An 18321-nucleotide genomic window follows, 5' to 3' on the forward strand; every position below is an offset into this window, starting at 1 on the left:
TGCTTTCAATTTTGTTTGTGAATTTGGGACCATATACTATGACATTTAATTGGTGGTAATTGGATAAGCGCTAGCCTTAACACATCTCAGGTCGTTATTACAATACAAAATCTGCTATTATGTCGGGGGTTGATGGGTGATGTCGTGATTCCGCCCGTAGATGTGCAAGCTTGGATACATCAAGCCCACAAGAAGGGGCTGGCGTAGTTATACAGATGCCCGTCTTGGAAGCCCCTGCATACTGCCATGGCTCGGTATTGGCCTAATACCCAGGCTTCACTTGTACCTCTGACATATCAACGACCCGTTTCTGAGCGGCGGCAATCTTCCTCCCAGATTGAAGTGGTCTGATCTGACAAACATCTGTTCACTTGGCAATTTGCCATCACCACTACGCTCGACCCAGAGAAGTAGTGTACCAATTACCACGTCAGAGTTTCTAGATTTCACAACGTTTGACAATGTCTTCTTTGCAGACGCTCACAAAGGACACCATGTCAGGACGCCAGAGCTCGCAGCCACGAGACAAGACGTCAGATGCCTTGAAAAATAATAACAATGGGTGCAAGTGCCGACTGGAGAACACCATTTATGAAGCCCATTGATTACATGTCGCATACTCATGGTGTTTTAGCCCTCATTTGACGTCGACCGGCCGTATCGCAACCTTTTGCCCGGCAAGACCGGCTCGATAGTCGAGATGCTCTGACTTTCCGATCCTCACGACGACCTCCTAAAACAGACGGTTATTCAAAGACACAAGCGGTGCAGCCAAGATGTTTGTTCAGTTGGAACTAGTTCACCAGGGACATTGGCTGCTGCCTCGCTCTGTATATCTCTCCAAATGCACAAACACGGACTTGTTCCCTTTTGCACCGTCAAGACTACCGGCGCCCTTCTATCCGCAGGCCTCGCCAATACTGTCCTAGGTGTCACCAGCCTCGGCATCACATGCGTCGTGACTTGCATCAAGCAAGGCGTTCAACTACCCGTCGTGCCAGGACCAAAGCTGGGATTCTGGCAGCCAGGGACGTCGGCGTATCGGCGGAGAGGCCACGCCAATCTACTGATGGAGCGTGACAATGCCAATTCACAAAGCGAAAAATATCAAGCGTGCAAGGACAGTAATACCACGCATTTCATGCGTCTGGGACAGTTTGCTGGTGGCTAGGCTTCCATTGCGCAATGTGTTGGCATTGACGGTGATGGCTCTGAGACAGGCCTCATTCAAGGTGGTGGTGCTATTCTCCCAGGTCAGCTTGACTCGTTTTTCAGGCTTGAGAGAGTAAACGGTGCCAAGTAACAGCCGGACACTGATGGGTACAGCCGGACAATCTGTGTCTGATTCAGTTTCGTCCCCGATACGGGCTCTACAGTTCGGATTCTCAGACTGTTTAGCGGCGACAAGCTCGACGAAAATAGTAGCCCGACATTTCATAAGTAAAACCAAAGAGATTGTCTGGATTTTCGGCTACTTCGTCGGTACGCTATGAGCTTGGCCTGACAAGCCTTTAATGGAAGAAGCCCATGAGCTGCAACGCATAACCTGCGCCCTTCCCAATATTGATGCCCCTATTTTTGCCATGTGCCTGGTCATGTAACTGTAATGCCAGCTGATGCAGGTTCATGCTCTAAAAGTGATGCATGGTGGGATTCTCTCATCCTATAGGAAAAAGTGTGAATCACATGAGCGTCGACCGCCCAAGAACAAGAAGGCATCACACATTTTGGTGTGAGATTGTGAGCTGTCGCAAGCAGGAAAAATACGGAACATCTCTGCATGTTGTTCAGACAAATGACATACAAACTGCTCACTCTTTTGTGCCATCCGGGAATGTGGTAGCAATGCCATGGCATTGACATATAGCCCGCAGCATATGGAGTACTCCGTCGCTGAACGACCTCAGCCGAGAAGGCAAGGATTCTAAAAAAGAGGTTGCTGATCAGCGGCATGGTTTGTGCAATATGCCGCACGTCTTGTCCATGCATGACTTGGTACCTGGCGATCTTCACGGCCCGCTGGCTTGGGCACGGCGTGAAAACAAGAATCGTTGTAAGAAGATTTAATGCTGAACCAAGCTTGAAGAGACAAAAAAAGGACCCTAATCTTATGCCCGCCCTGGTTGGTGTAAAGCATCGCCACCTCCGTGGCTTTAGCCACAAGTACTTTTGGCGTTCGTATCTTGAAACAACAGGCTCACGCCCGGGGTGGTCAGGTTGCTCCGGTTATCCCGTCCTCGGCAGCGGCCTTGAGATAGGGACTCGCAAAGTGCCATCGCGACGGTTTGAGTGGTGTCGTTTGTGAGGGCCTTCATGCGAGTGATTCTCGATGCGAGAGTCGAACTCGGCTTGTGGGGGCCAAGGGGCTGCTGAGAGCAATGATGCAAATTGCTGTACAGTAGTGTTTTGTGGGTAGTTTGTTTCAGGTAGACTCTTTGGTCAAGACTAAACCTCGATTGAGCAGCAAGTCAGAGATTGGTCTCGTATAATCCGGACTTCCCAAGTCTACTGTCAAGAACCAGGTGCTCACCGTTCTATTGACACAGAACCTCGGGCTTTCGTATGCTCCAAGTGTCTCAACCATCAAGTAGCATAATATTACAAAATGTCATCTTTTGCTTGTCTCCTATAACAGACGGCGATGACCCGCGACCCATTCATTCAACGTAGCATTCAATCGATCAATCAATCAACCGCGTCAAAGCGCCCACCGGAACTTCAAACGTGAGCTAGCCTTATGGCCGGGAGCCCCTGGCCTGTTCCCCTTTTGGGAATGCCACTAAGTTACCCTTGTTACCAACCGACAGGGACGGTTCGCTTGGAGAGCTAGCGCGGGAGAGGAAAAGAAAAAGCGACCAGAGCGTGGATTTCCGCGTGGACATGGGTACAACACAATAGACCTGGATGGACATGGACTTGGGCACGACCAGCAGCTAAATCGGGAGCAGAAATACACGAATAAGCGAATGCTCAACTTTAGTGGCAGCTCTGTCCCAAGGAGCAACTCTTCAGCTCACAGCTTTGTCAAACTTGTTGCTGTGGTATGCGTATCAGCCTGACCAAGCTGCCAGACACCTCGCTGAATGCCGCATGACGGTTCATCTCAACCTCCATGACACACCCCTGGCAGCTTCGGCAACAATGCCATAAACGCCTAGGCTCTCCTACTACTCTCTAGCAGTTATCACACGGCGAGCCGGTGCGCCGTTGGCTCCGACGCTCCGGAATCACCAAGTTAGCGCAGGTACGCGTTCGCTTAGTAGGGGGTCAAATCGACATTTAACACCATCAGCCCACATAAATGCGGTCGGAAATTACTTCGGAAAGTTTTTGCTGAACAAGAGTTGCATAATGTGCTGCGGATAGTCCAGGCACCTTGGGATGGCGGTTGATGGAACCCACGAAACCCCACAAAAGGATGTCTGAGCGCCTGCTAACTATGAGTCGTCGCACATCCACACGTCGTATTGGAGCATTTGTGGCACATCTTGAACGGACGGACTAGCTTCGTGCTGTAGATCGTGCGGCCCCAGACGCTTGGGGCATCGAGAACAGGACGAATACCACTAGTTGACATAGTACTACTGAGGAAACGGTGAGCCAAGGCTATGGACTGGTTCAGTGTGGACTGGTTCAGTGAATCCCAGTTATGGCCACATCACGGACACGGTGGACGGCGAGGTAGTGTCGTAGCCGAGTGTGGTTAATGTGGTGGTCAAAACGGTAATTACCAACCTGCCTCTGGGAGCTAGATTGACCGGCAACAATTATCAGTCTACTTCGTATTGTATGGAGATGTCGATGATGAGAACTCTAAAAAAGATAAGACTGAGCGAATTTTCCGTGGAGACACCGTTGCCTAGTGCAGAGTTAACTACAATATGCCAAATTTGGATTCCGTTTGCGAGGCACTCACGAATAGTGAGGGGGCAACCAATGAGCATCTGATGAGCTCGTGATAGACGCATGGACCATTCGAATCTTGTACGGAGTACGGAGTAACCATCTCGTCCCTGGTGCCTGGTTGAACCCCCCCCCCCCCTTTTGTTTTTTTGAGCAAGGCTGTGCGTCCTCGGAACCAGAGCGAGCCATGTTCATGTGCTGGCATGGCAAGGGGACCATCACTGCCGATCTAGGTCGGAATCCGGGCACTGGTGCAGCCAGCCGCGGACAGCCGCCCAGAAGACTGCAGGCGCTCAGCGTTTGACGCAGCAATAGGGATTTAAGATGAAGATGAACGGATCCCAAGGGTAAGACAGCGAGAGTCAACAGCTCCTCCGCAGACGCAATTGGGCTGCAAAGTCACAGAAACACGATGATGTCAAAAATGGTGCCGGACGACGGTCGGAAGCGCTGGGAAACTGCAACAACAGCCGAGAAGGGCAAGAAGGGTACCGCCGGACGGCACTTCCTTCCCACAAATTGCAGCTTTTCACTTCCCGGGACAGTTTAGCGCCACCTGAAGATGAGGCTCCAAGGTTCAGCGCAGCTGCGGTCTGATTGGCTCTCGCTGCTCGTGCCCTGTGTTCCTGCAGTAGTCGCCTCGATTTGTCTCGTCACATCCTCCCAAAGTGCTTCTTTCGACCCCTCCATTGCCTTCCAAGCGCTGTTCCTTGTCGCCGGCCGTCAATAGCCCTGTTTGATGTCGACTCCGTGCCTGGCCTCATTTGGTGCATCTGAGGACCCGATGCACACTTGATGTCTCATTGGGTATCATCCACGGCGTCTGGACAGCGAACTACTGCTAGGCGGGCGGACCTTGTCTAGTCTTGCCGGATTTCTCGGTGAGAAATCATCAGGCATGTCAGGAGAAACGAGGACAGGAAGTTTGACATAACCTTAGACATTTTGTCTCATCTTTTTGGCGGGGAAAATGGTTGCCGGACAGCACCAAAACAACAAACAACGGACCAGGGGCTCGCATGGTCCGTTTGTAAAGAACAGACGGCTTCTTTCCAAGGCAATGCCGCCAAACGAAATGACAGCGAATATGGCATAATCTCATCAACAGTCAGCTGGCTCCCCCAGGTTTTGCCAAGGAAAAATATCTGCTCAGCTATTGCCCAATACCGCGCTGCGTTTGCTCGTGGCGTACGGAGCACAGAGTATACTTCCTAAATTTCTACAACAGAGGCCATCGCAGGAGCTATTGACTCTCCTGTTGCAGGAGTTACAAGTCAATTGGGGCTGTCGAATCCTTACCGAACTGTCATTTTCAGGGACGTTGCTTTTTGTGCCCCAGCCATTGCCATTTTTAGGTGTACGTTAAAGACCCCCTGTCAATAATACCTTAACGTGGCCGAGTGTCTGAGCCTCGGGCTTGTTGTACCTCGTCGGTGAGCAAACCCTTCTTCGTATGGCTGTACTGAAAGTACTCCGTCTTGTAAGCTAATCATCTCTGGTTGCAAGTGAACTGAATGGTCGACGGGCCGTGTCAGCAGACCCTCCCCTCCATCCCGCTTTGCGTGAGAGAGTTGCATCCAGCGGTTCCATCGAATGACTGCATCTTCCGACCCAGGAGCAGCGAATCAAACCCTCACTCGACGCGCAGCCATGCGATTGTCCATGGCCCTCCGGTCCAACTGTTCCTAGTCGCCCGTCCTTCAGGCCAAACCCCGGGCCTGGAGCCATGCCCCTGGTTTCACGGCCGTAGTCCGGCCCCGGTTCTAAACTCAGACCACTCGACGACATGGATTCAAGATTGCAACAAGCGCCATCCACCACACCACCGCTTTACACAGACCACCCCACTTGCCACCAACGCCTGGCTTGTCATGGAGTCTGGTGATGGTACCGTCTCCATGGCGTCTGTCTGCAAGCTTCGCGATGTACAGTATCCCGTCCACATGCAACCCAGGGACGTGCCCTGAAGGGCTTCTTCGGCATAGCCATCGGTGCATGGGCAGCCGTTCAGAAAGCCACACCCCCGGCGTGTTGGCGACACAGGGAACCCGTGTAAGTGCAAGGTGCGCCGCCCAGAGCATCGTTGGCCAGTCCTCTCCCGCCTAGTATATAGATGTCGTAACCACCCGGTATTGGGCTTAAGCTTTTGTACTCTCTCTCATCATCCTTGTCTTTACCTTTCATTTCCTTTTCTATTTCCTTTTCGAGGCATTGCTGTCTTCGTCGTCTTAAAGTCGAAGTCATTCGTTCCCTTCGACTACCATTCGCTTAATATATCACAACTGGTTTCTGATACTTTCATAGTTTGTTTATCTGCTTGAAATCCAACAACACACTCGCTGTACTTGGGAATCGTTAGGCAAAAGAGCAAGATGAAGTCTGCTCTTTCAGTTGCTGTTGCCGCTGCCGGCGTGCAGCAGGCTTCTGCTACCTTGGGCCTGGGCTTGGGCTTGGGCGGTGGCATCTCTTTCGACTTTGGAAAGGTTTGGTCTGATGCGCTGCCTTTCTCTTGCCCTGGCAACATTATCAACAAGTGTACTCCTGAGCAAGAGAATGGTTGGGACTGGAGTGACGTTGCCATTGGCTCCCTCACCAGCTATGCTGGCTTCAACTTCGGTGGCGGCTGGACTTGCGAGAGCAACTTTGGGAAGCGCGGTGATATCCAGGGCCGCACCTTCCCTCTCGGAAAGGTCATCTCTGGTACCTGCAACCAGGGGGATGAGGCTGGTCTCTCCATTGGTGTTGGTGCCAATGCTGGTATCGATGCCTTCTCCATTGGCAGCTTCGAGATGTCTGCCGAGTTCGATGTTCGTCTCGAATTCCACTACGATATGCCTGACGGCAGCGTGTGCAAGCAGACCTCTGATTGCCAGAGGGGTGGATCGACTATTGTCAACAGCCAGTGCGGTGGTGCTAAGAAGGTTCGCGTGGTCTACCCCAAGCAGATCATCCACAAGGAAATCTCCTTCAAGAACAAGTGCAGGATCTCTTGCCACGGGATCAAGTGGCACTGCGGCAAGCCCACTCCCAAGCCTAGCACTTCTGTTCCCTCATTGCCTGGCACCACTACCAAGGTGATCCAGACTACTCCCGTCACCACTCTGCAGACTTATACCACTCCTATCCAGCAGACTACTCCTGGAAAGGAGACCACTTCCAGCGAGGAGACGACTCCTGCCCAGCAGACTACTCCCAGCAAGGAGACTACCCCCGTGCAGCAGACCACGTCCGGAAAGGAGACCACGCCTGCCCAAGAGACTACTCCCAGCAAGGAGACTACTTCCGCCTACCAGACGACTCCAGGCAAGGAGACGACTCCTGCTCAGCAGACGACTCCCGGAAAAGAGACCACCCCCAGCAAGGAGACTACTTCCGCTTACCAGACGACTCCAGGCAAGGAGACGACTCCTGCTCAGCAGACGACTCCTGGAGAGGAGACGACTCCCGCTCAGCAAACCACCCCCGGAAAGGAGACGACGCCTGCCCAGCAGACTACTTCCGGCAAGGAGACTACACCCGCCCAGACCACTCCTGGACAGCAGACCACTCCCAGCCAGCCGACCACTGCCGCCACCACTCCTGCCACCACGTTTGTTACCACCTACGACACCACCTCTACCGTCTTCACGACCTCCACCAAGACCATCACAAGCTGTGGACCTGAAGTCACTGAGTGCCCTGGCAAGACTGGACCTCACATTGTTACCGTTACTATCCCCGTGAGCACCACTATCTGCCCAGTTACGGAGACTCGTACCCAGTCCCAGGGAGTTCCTACGACTGTCATTCTGCCTCCCAAGTCCGAGACTACCATCAAGGAGCAGCCCACCCCCGGGAAGCCTACTGGCGAGAAGCCTACTGGTGAGAAGCCCAACCCGGTCACCAGCCAGCCTCCTCAGTCTACCCAGACTCCTCCTTGCCCTCCCGTTGTTCCCAGATGTCTCAACACTTTCGTGGACCTCAAGGCCAAGTGCGCGGACAACAAGGACGCCCCTTGCTTCTGCCCGGATGAGGACTTCGTCAAGAACATCTTTGACTGCATTTACGCCCACGGTGAGAGCGACAACATCATCTCTGAGGCTGTCTCCTTCTTCCAGGGTATCTGCGGACGCTACATCCCTAAAAACCCCGCCATTGCCACCGGTGCGGATACCATCACCCAGATCATCACTGTCACTGGTACTCCTCGCATCACCCAGGTTCCTTACACCACTGTCGTTGTCGCTACCACAGTCACCGAGAACAGCAGCACCCAGACCATCTCGACGGAGGTCACCATTCCCAACATCGTCATGCCTACTCCCACTGGCGGTGTTCCCAACCAGCCCCCCGCTACCTCGGCGTCTGTTCCTGCTGGCCAGAACCCTCCTCCCGTCACTGGCCAGAACCCTCCCCCTGCTGTTACCGGTCAGAACCCTCCCCCTGCTGTCACCACAGGCACTGGTGGTGTGATTCCTCCCAAGCCCACGGGCTCTGTGCCCGTCACTGCCGGCTCTGGACGTGTCGGTGCAGGCCTGGGCATGGTCCTGGCTGTCGCTGCTTTCGTCGCCGCCCTGTAAGCGGTAGAGAGTCTGACTACATTGTGCTGAGCGCCCATGAATTGAGTGGTGGCGAATTCTGGTATCTATTCAAGGTAGACTATGTATTTATTTTGTCCCAAGACTTCATCAGACATGTGTGTGCTACAATCGGGAAAAAGCTTAGGAGGAAATAAAGGGGATTTGAGGTTGAAGAGCAACCATTCATGCCTATATCATTCTATACGATCCTTACGAAAAGGCATGTGGACATTACGGCAATCTTGGGGACTCAGGATCACAAGGACATTGTCGGACTCGAGTCTTGAGTGAGCCTGACACATGTTTGAATAACCAGTTGATTGAAACACAGGGCTGGCATTCTGTAATCTTAATATTGAAATTTGAACGTTTGCATTTTTCACGGCTTGACTTGGTGAATGTTTATCCCAACATCCATCTATCTAGTGTGTATCTCTGTTGGAAACAATCCAACCAAGCCAGAGGGCAAAAATTGTAGACGCCTGCGGCTTATTGCCGTAGCTGCTAAAGACTTGACATATTTCTTCCAACAACCTCTTCGTCTTGCTTGAAGCGACACTGGTAACTCGTAGTTCAGAAGGAGGTCCTGTAACGCGTTTCATTAGTGAATCAAGTCAAGGCCTGGTTTTTGACGTTGATTCGGGACTCGTGCCACGCCACCATTTATAATTTGTCGGGTCGTCCAATCTACACCAATTAATGCATTAACATGACAAGATTAAACAAACAAGCTATGCAAAACGCAAGAAATCTCTCCGGCGGGGCAACACGCATACGCAGTTGCCTCTTTACAAGGCTCGGTACATCGTAGCATATTCTACAGCTTGGCAGCCGTCTCTTCTCTCCTGGCCTTTTCCTTATCCTTTAGCACCCGCCGTAGTATCTTGCCACTCGCACTCTTGGGGATGACGTCGATGAATTCCACACCGCCCTTGAGCCACTTGTGCCGTGCTTTGTGGTGCTCTACGTGCTTGCAGATGGCTTGGGTGATTTCCTGGTCGGAGCGGCCTGACGACTCGTGGGCCTGAACGACATAGGCCTTGGGGACTTCGCCGGCGCGGGGGTCCGGGATGGGGATCACGGCGCAGTCGGATACGAAGGGGTGTGAGAGGAGGTGGGCTTCTAGTTCGGCGGGGGCAACTTGGTGGCCCTATTTTTTATTTTTTAATAGACTGTGTAAGCGATTTTTTTTAAGTGGTCATGTGAGAGTGAAATTACCTTTACTTTGATGAGCTCCTTGATGCGATCGGTAATGACAAAGTGCTCGGTTCCTTGGGGCGACTTCCTCACGAGGACCTCGTCGCCGGTCTTGAGCCAGCGGCCGTCTTCGTGGTGAACAAATGTCTCGGCATTGGCTCTTTCGTTGTGTAAGTAGCCGAGAACGACGGAGGGTGACTGGACGAGGAGCTCGCCTCGTGTTTCATGGGTGGTTACTTGGTTGCCGTCTGCGTCGATGATTTTGGCCTTGGACCCGGGCATGAGGCAGCCCGATGAGCCGACGAGCCGGTCGACTTCACAGGTAGAGGCTACTACCGGCGAGGCTTCCGTCATTCCTACCGTTTGTTTTAGACTCACGTTTGATAAGCTGAAGGGTGGGAGCGGTCGGAAAGGGATGCTTACCATAGCCCTGGCCAATGTTCCAGTTCGGGTAGAGCTTCAAAATGTCCTCAATCAGCTCTGTTCCCAGCGGGGCGGCGCCGCAATACACAAATCGCACGCTGCTCAGGTCGTATTTCGACACGGCGTCCCTATTGGTCATGATGTGTATCAGCATGGGCGGCACGACGCTCAACTGCTCGATTTTGAAGCGCTGGATGGCATTCAAGAAGGTTGTCGGGTTGAATTTGGGAAGCACGACGACTTGGTCGCCGCGGTAGTGGCCCAGCAGTGCGACTAATGTGAGGCCGTAGATGTGGCTGAAGGGCAGGACGCCGACGTTGGCCTGGGTCTTGACGCCGAGTTTTTTGCGAGCGATGGAGTCGACGGCCGCAATTTGCAGGATGTTGGCGATGACGTTGAGGTGGGAGACCATGACTGCTTTCTGTAGCAAAACTTAGTCCTTCTTCCTTTTTTTCGTAGCACAGAAAAAAACACCATGAATAGAAAAAAGAAGCAGTTGTTCATGGAGGGCAATGCAGTCTTACTGGCAAACCAGAAGTGCCGCTTGAATAGCAGAGAAATGCAGTCTGCCTCGCACCCTGGCCCTTGATCCATTCCAAGGGTGGCAGTGGGGGCAAGCTCTTGCCTTGTTCGACTAAATCATCGATGGTCTCGAACCTTGGATCCGAAGCAACCTGGGGAACGGCAAGGAGAAATACACGCTCACGAGGGATGCCAGCCGCATCCGCTGCCTTCAGGGCATTTTCCAACAGAGGCACGCATGTAAATAGAGCCTGGGCGCCCGACGAGCGAAGCTGATGCTCCAGCTCTTGATGGGAGTAGGCAGCACTGGCCGGGGTGACGATTCCCGAGAGGCGATGAATGGCGTGGGCAAAGGGGATGTAGTCAATCTGTGCTTGTCGACAACATGGCATGTCAGAACCAGGTAGTATTTTCCAAGAGTGCAACATGGACCGACCGTGTTCAACGAGTACAGACATGCGACTCTGTCCCACTCAGTGCCCTCATGCGGATTGAATGCCAATCGCCTTGCAATGCCTCGCGCGAGGTAATCAGTTCGTTGGGCCACCTCTGCCACGGACCTGGTCAAGCCTGTGATGCCACATGTGTAGGGGTCTCTCGACTCGACGATTGGATGGCGGCCATATTTGGGGTTGTTGATGAACTCCTCGAGGGTGATGGAGTCGGGGAGCGCTGCAGGTGTCAGGGTCAAGCTTTGCAGAGTCTTGGGTTTTGCATCCTGCTCTGGTGATATTCGGGGGACTGTTACAAACCTGGGAGGGTGGGATACGACGGGGGCGGGAGAAACACCATGTCGCCTGCGTCATGAAAAAGGGCGCAAGACTGATGGAACTTGAAGCACGATGGCTGACGGCTCTTTCTTATGCAGAGGAAACGGGGGAGAAAGTATGGCGGGTGAAGTGGGAGGTTGTCGTGAGTAACCTCGGATCTGACACTCTATAATAATCTGCAGCGCTTGCCGGTTTCCTTTGCCGGTGCGTTTCCATCACGTCAGTGCTGTCTTATGAGCCATTTCTGGCAATTGAGCGCTCCTCATTGGATGAAATTGACGTGCCCGCCGTTGGACCCTGTTCGTATGACCCCCTGGGTGCCCCTGGCAGATCCACATGTTCATCTCCACCTCCGCGTTTTGCGGGCTTTTGCCATCCCCGTCTTAGCTTGGAGAGACAATAAAAGATGGAAATATAAGTGCCTTCATAAAAGGACCATGCGCATTATTTGGTTACTATGTTCTGTGAGTAGCTGGCGGCAGTTTTTTACTGACCATTTAACCGAAAACATGGGGAGGGTTTTCATCCATTATGTTAACGAGGCAAAACTGGAAGCTGCAGCCTTGCATGTACATGAGTGCATGTACCTTTTGATGATGGCGGCAGTGAAGTCGTTGGCACTATACCACGTGAATGGCCCACTGACCGCCCTGTTCTCTCGTGTCTCACTTCATTGTGTACACAAAGTAGCTTTAGTCAGTCAGAGTTCTCTTTTCCTCCTTGCAAACAACCGCTTTATCCACCTCGCACCTCAACCTTGCTCACGCCCTGTGCCGTCAGGACCCACCATCTCCGGATTGTGGCTGGCCGCGTAACCTTATTTTTGCCTTTGGAGGAGCCCCGTTTCGAGCCCCTCTGGAGTTGGTCGACTTCGATGTTTACATCACCGCTGAGTAGTAACTGATCCTAACGGTAGTTGAGATGATCTATACCTGTGCAAAAGTACTTTTCCCAAAGCTACGGCTATGGTGGCGGTGTGTGAAGAACGTTTGGCATACATATGTAACCAAAAAGTAAACTACTAACTGCTATTATCAGACGCAACTAAAACATCTAGCGGATATTTCTCGGCGCAATTGAGAGCCAGAATACACTGTTTTACAAAGCCTCTAGAAATTTACCTTTCATAGTAGACAAATCAGGGTAAATGTTCTTAGATTCTGGTCCAGACGGTCCTCTATCGTGTTTAGTTGTGCTTGTATAATCGCAGCGCTGCAATCAACTTCAAGCCACTTGTGTCGTCATCTCCCCCTCCTCACGGAAAGACTCTGTCACACCTGGCGTGGTACGTTACTTTGGAATTAACTTATCCGATGTTCAAGCTTCTCGCCCTTACCTTTGCTCTTGCTAGGGCTGTCCTGGCAGTTGGCAACGCCGTTATCGAGAATAACTGCGACATTCCCGTATTTTTTTAGGTCCGTCGGCAGAGAAATCTCGCCGGCAGTTTGCCTTGGGCTCCATGGGGGGAGGTTCTCTGAGCCATATTCCCGCGACCCGAATTTTGGTCACGCTCTCAATATCACGTTGGGGCCTGACGATGTATTCGATCCCACCAGACCACAGACTGTCTATGGGTACACCCTCAGTGGAGCCCTTCATCTACTACGATCTGGACGATGTTCGTGGCAATATATTCGCAGGCAATCGTCTCGTCCAGCGCAGCACCGATGACAGGTGCCCTTCCAATGTCTGGCCTCAAGGCGTACCCGTGGAGCACCATGTCCATAACTGCCGTGATTCGGAGGCCGATCTCATCTTGACTATACTCTGTCGAAAGGGGATTCCACTTTAAGATATGGAGAGCCATGATTAGAAGGGTATATGCATTCTATAGCTTCTCTTTGTAGTGGGCCTAATAATAGGCGAACAGACACATTATAGTTTAGAATGTACTTGAGTTATTTATAATTTTTTTAATTTACTTTTAATCTGAATCATAGTTGTTTGCTCCACACTCGGTTCTGTCAATCACGACGCTTCGCACCGCCGCTTCTGGTCTTGCCATAACTATCGTTTAAATCTGGACACTGGCCATCCCCAAGTATAGGCCACTGCTTTCTCCATTCAGAAGTATGCTGCCAAGTGCAGAGCCATCGATGGCCTGAGAATGAATTCGGTCAACTCTGAAGACGGCGCGACTCAGCAGCCGCTAGTAGTCGTAGAGAGGACTTGACCGTAAACGCTCCTCAAGGTCAACCTCTGAGTGGCAGAGTCCGTTCGTGAATTGAGAGATGCGTGAACGCACAACTTTGTGAGTGAAGCTCGGCTACAGCCACTTCCATTTCGGAGCCCGGATGACGAGTGGCGATTGACGGCTGATGGCCGCGGTGGTTGGGTCGTACTGCTGTTTAGCCTTCGCATTCGCAACAGGGCTGCTGGTAGATTGGATCCTGAAAACTGAAAATTGTTATAGAGTGAGGTTGGAGATCCACTCCAGTAATCGACTATACCCATAGCCCTGGTGGAATACTTAGCTGACCACCTCATTAATGCCATGTACAAATTCTCAAGTTCGTAGGGTATCGTCAGTCGTATGCCGTATATATGCCGTCGTCTATATGAAAAACACGTCTTAAAACATCAAACGCCAAGCGAAATAATCCAAGATTACTCCGTATATGTACGACCTATCATGAAACGTTGCATGCCATGGCTGCAACACCGAGTATAATCAGCAGAGAACTTATCGCCGTGACTCGCACCCCCGCGTTATCGTCACCACCGCCACCCGTGGATACCGCACGGACTGTCTGTGTCGTCACCACGCCAGTCACGCAGGAGGGATCAATAGGCGGGCACGAAGTGATGGTGTATGCCGTCGTGTAAGTCTTGGTAGAGACGCTGCCCTTCGTTGAAGTTGGCTGCGAATTGTTAGCTTGCCATTGAGAAAATCATATGGCGTCTTCCGCCTTAACATTCCACATTCGGCATTCTTACCTGGGTACTACCAGTACCAGTAAAAGAAGTGTCACTTGCTTTGCAATTTCCAGTAGCAGAAGGAACCGCACCTGTACCAGACGAAACAGCAACAATATCATTCTTGCCACAACTGGCGGCTTGAGCAATATGCACCTCCTGGTTGTCCCAATCGAATACAAAATAACCAGCGCGGAGAACACTGTCTCCCAGGATCTGTTGATCTGTTGTGAGGACCATGCCGACGTAGCACGTGTGGTAAGAGCCGCCCAAATCCAAAATAAAGTCCTTCAATGGCACGCGAATCGTCTTACTTCCAAAACCAAAGTCTACACTGCCCCCGGACCTCTTGGTCGAACAGGGCACCTGGTAGTAGCCTTCGCCGTCATCCTTGGCATCAAGCGCGCGCAGTATTGGTATGGCTACGGTTGAATGCATGCGGGTAATTGTCGTCCCAGAGTCCAGCATAACATTTGCATCGGATTTATTGACCGCGAAGCTGGACGATGATGACATGGTGATGCCAATCGTTGTCAACTCAACCGCGAGCCGCCACTCACCGCCAACGCCCTTGACGATTGGTCGCTTCTCAAGCGTACCGATGAATTTATTCCTGTCCAGACCACCATAAATAACAGCGCCGTACTGATCGTCAGAGTGGCGCAAGTCTAGAGAAAATACCCGGCTGGAAATGACGCCTTGCTGGGCCATGGAATCCAGGACCAAGCTGTATGGTTCGTCGGTAGTAAAACCGCCCTTCAAGTCTGGTGCTAGCCCGATGAGACCTTGGGCCTGGCCCTTGCTCTCCGCCACGACTCCGAATGTTTGGTTGTCGATTTTGGCATCTCCAAGTGCAACCGTATCGGAATAATAGTGAATCAAGACTGACGTTTGGGTCTTGGGGTCGGAAGGGTCTCCGTAATTGAGCTGCTCCTTTCCAAAGGGGCCGTAGGATTTATTGGACCGTTGGGGATCATATTGACCAAATTGCTGGCACTGCTTTGCTTGCTCCCGAGTTTTGGTCGTTCTGCAGTCAGGGTTGACCCATAATTCACTTGAACCAGTATCGACGAGAACTGTGACTCGTTGAGGAGGGCTGCCAATGTTGACTGTCAAGTGGTCGAGACGAATTAGCGGGAAAGCTGATATACAAGAACACCAAATCTCTAGGTATGAGATGTGAGGACATCGGTCGACCAATAGTCCCGGCGACTCACCATCTGTGGCATAAAAGAAGTCCATGTTATAGAGCTTGTCCTCAAAGGCATTCGCAGCTCGCCTTGCCCCTGGTGGTCGGTTCACGGTGCCAACAGGCATCGCCAGAAAGCCATCTCCACTGGCGGATTGCGAGAAGCCCTTCAAGAGGGTCTCGTCCACGGCAATAGACAAGTCGGCTCCGAGCAAGACGAGCACTGCGGTGCCCAAGGATACGGACCGCATCGCCGGGCGACCAGACCTGGTAACCTTGGGAATGAAGCTCGAGTAAAGGCTGCTCCGCGCAAGAAGAAGTGTTCCAGAAGCGCGACCTCCGAAGGCCAAGGAGGCAGGTGCGACTGAGTCGAGAGAGCGCCACCCAAAAGAATAGAAGTGAGGATACAGAGTAGGCGACTCCCAATGTCAGCAAAGTTGTCACTGTCAAAAACGTCCAAAACTCACGACTTATTTCAAAAAAAAACCAGCCGCCGCTGAACCGCACCCGCTCCCCGGATGACGGGAGCATTCATCTTGGGAGTAACGTCGTCCAGGCGCCCTGCCGCAGTCCGGGGGGGCTGGTGCTGCGTCTCGGCTCACCACCTATTGGCGTCACGAAGCTTTGAGCACGAGAGCCCAGTGCTGAAGTGCTGGCCACGGGACGCCGCCACAAAACGCCAAGGGGAGGGTTTGGCAGGGTTGAAGTGAACCATGGACCCATTTCTCCGTATGCCATCACGGCATACACTCGACATGGGATGGGAATAGCCCGACCCGCCCAACCCGACTCGTTGTGGTTGACACACCCATATTCTCTCCAGCTCCCTGATTTGGAGAGGGCGAAGCGCTTTGAGCGAACCGTTTGGGCTGCCACGAATACCGCAGGGCCAGGCAATCTTGAGGCAGAGCCATTCTTCACCATACTGAGACGGAGATTGGTCGAGGCTACCAGGGATAAGTGTCTTGGCTTCCTCCCACAAGCAGTCAGAGAAGGGATCTTGGTGCTTGGAGCAAAAGGGATCGAGGAGCCATGTCGCATGGCCATGGCCATGGTCCATGGTGACGCCACTCCGTAATCAACTTCGCCTCCACAAAACAACGAGCCCAAGGGTCGGCGTGCCTCAGCCAAGACCAATAGGTCTAGACAAAACGTGACTACGCAGTACACAGCCAAGAAGTTCAACGACAATATGGAGTACTAGTATCGAACGGAATACGGAGTACAGGGCTGCGGTAAATGAAGGGGACAGGCGCTGGGGCTGTGGTGTCACAAAAATCTGAGTTGTTTGCTTCTTTCCGCTGCCCCTAGGTATGTCTCACCTTGTCGGCTGAATCGAAGACTATAACTTCTGCTTGCTAGAAATAGTGTTTCCCCCCCCCTCCCGACACCCAGCATGAAAGAATCCTGAAGCAGCCCCCAGGATCCGGTGGCTTTACCTGCGTTTGAGAACGATTTAGACTCAAGGCGTCCCACCAAAATTGGAGCTGAATCGCCATTTCCTTGGCAATAAAATCGATGAATATTTCTGGGACAGAGGGGCTACCGTTCTCTTTTATTGGTGACCATGTCCTTATGTGAACCTCATTTCAGTCAAAACCCTTGTCGGAGCGACTCCACCAAAAAGGAAGATCAAAGGCTCAGGCAAAAGACATCTAAAAATAGCTGGCAAAAGCCCTTGACTCCTCCCGCGTGGTCGGAAGTGTCAGGGCCCGCTTCGGGCTAGATTTCCTGCCTGTGGGAGCATTATGACTGCTGCATTCTTAATGAAGCACAGGACACAGCATGATGGAACCAGTTTTTGGGTGTGTGTTTGGGGGGGGGAGGGGGAGCTGGCTTTCCTTTGGGCTTCCATGAGACCAAGAGTTATCGCAAGCCTCGCGAACACTCCCGCCAGCTGACGCCCACTGGGCTGAACGCCATCAGCAACAGAAACGAGCCAGAGGCTTCGTCAATCATGTTTCGTCTTAACTCGCTTGCCAGACGTGGCTGTTTAGCAGGCGATGGCGTTCCACCGGTTGTACATGTTGTACATTAATTACCAGTCTGCTGGATTCGGCCAAGAATTGAATCGCACCAAATTTCTCCAAACCAGAACGTGGAGTGGCACATGCAACGCCATTGATGCAGCATCAAGACATTGAAGCTTCTTTTCGATTGGCGCCTACCCTGCCTGGCTAGGAGGAGCATTGTCCACGAGTGGTGTTATTGCTGAGACGAGAATAGGATGCTCACAGTTCAACGTGGCTACTGTACATCACTTGGGGGACCGAGGCGAAGCGGCCCACAAAAATCGATTTGATCGTACGGAAGATCGGGTACGGTTGCCATTAGCAATCCTACTCGGGCTACGGAGACGTACGGAGTAAATCAAGTTGCAACCGAAGCTTCCATGGGTCAGGGCTCTCTCCAAATTCGACCAACAACGGCCGAAGATTGCCTTCTGCCACTGCAATTGGCTCCGGTACTATCACGGGCGGGATGCATGGTAACCTCAATCGTTGGGCGCAACCAGCCGGGATGGCTTCATGCAACTTCTCACCGGTGTCTCGGTGTCCTACACACGACCCGCGCGGTTTGGTATTTATTGCGGAATATCTGCTCACCAGTTTCTGCCATCTTTCAAATCACATCCATAGCAATGAGTTGCAGGTTATCTGTCTGTCTCGCACCCAATGCTACGGCCGCAGTGGTGCCCCTGGACATGGCCTGAGTGAAGGGAGCCAGATGATCGGCTATCATATCCCACATTTGGTATTTTGTTTGTAGGCCGTCAAGCCGTGTGCAAGGGTGCGTCTTCACCGGTTTCCTGTCTATGCGCCACCTTTTGATGGATTTTGAA

The 18321-nt window shown here is 52.3% G+C and overlaps 4 protein-coding genes across 5 annotated transcripts; 2 read left to right on the forward strand and 2 right to left on the reverse strand.

The window, feature by feature from the left end:
• Positions 1–844: 844 nt before the first annotated feature.
• J3458_009228 (uncharacterized protein) lies at positions 845–1171 on the forward strand (the record flags this gene model as incomplete). Its single annotated transcript, XM_066119652.1, has 1 exon — positions 845–1171. One exon carries the CDS (start codon positions 845–847, stop codon positions 1169–1171), a length of 327 nt encoding a protein of 108 aa, XP_065975448.1.
• A 4888-nt stretch (positions 1172–6059) lies between these two features.
• Positions 6060–8846, forward strand: J3458_009229 (uncharacterized protein). Its single transcript, XM_007809136.2, has one exon. It carries the CDS (start codon positions 6276–6278, stop codon positions 8460–8462), a length of 2187 nt encoding a protein of 728 aa, XP_007807327.2. The 5' UTR covers positions 6060–6275; the 3' UTR covers positions 8463–8846.
• Positions 8847–9279: 433 nt separating this feature from the next.
• Positions 9280–10996, reverse strand: J3458_009230 (uncharacterized protein; the record flags this gene model as incomplete). The annotated part of the gene is made up of 4 exons (XM_007809135.1): positions 9280–9612; positions 9681–10015; positions 10083–10503; positions 10607–10996. The coding sequence occupies 4 exons, from the start codon at positions 10994–10996 to the stop codon at positions 9280–9282; spliced, it is 1479 nt and encodes a 492-aa protein (XP_007807326.1).
• Positions 10997–13266: 2270 nt separating this feature from the next.
• Positions 13267–16129, reverse strand: J3458_009231 (uncharacterized protein). Of its 2 annotated transcripts, none has more exons than XM_066119654.1 (2): positions 15508–16129; positions 13267–15399 (listed from the first exon to the last, which is right to left on the reverse strand). In XM_066119654.1, the coding sequence occupies exons 1-2, from the start codon at positions 15728–15730 to the stop codon at positions 14285–14287; spliced, it is 1338 nt and encodes a 445-aa protein (XP_065975450.1). In that variant the 5' UTR covers positions 15731–16129; the 3' UTR covers positions 13267–14284. The 2 variants fall into 2 exon arrangements, with proteins under 2 accessions (XP_065975450.1, XP_065975449.1); XM_066119653.1 differs by having other exon boundaries at positions 13267–14235; positions 14312–16129.
• Between the last annotated feature and the right edge of the window lie 2192 nt (positions 16130–18321).

The sequence above is a fragment of the Metarhizium acridum genome (genome assembly GCF_019434415.1).
Source record: "Metarhizium acridum strain ARSEF 324 chromosome Unknown scaffold_141, whole genome shotgun sequence".
Taxonomy (NCBI): domain Eukaryota; kingdom Fungi; phylum Ascomycota; class Sordariomycetes; order Hypocreales; family Clavicipitaceae; genus Metarhizium; species Metarhizium acridum.

Bases quoted from the DNA above. Each gene is read 5' to 3' on its own strand.
- J3458_009229 (XM_007809136.2), top strand. From the start codon at position 6,276: ATGAAGTCTGCTCTTTCAGTTGCTGTTGCCGCTGCCGGCGTGCAGCAG.
- J3458_009231 (XM_066119653.1), bottom strand. From the start codon at position 15,730: ATGCGGTCCGTATCCTTGGGCACCGCAGTGCTCGTCTTGCTCGGAGCC. The intron at 14,236-14,311 runs GTAAGAATGCCG...AACAATTCGCAG, and splicing joins CTGGTACTGGTAGTACCCAG to CCAACTTCAACGAAGGGCAG.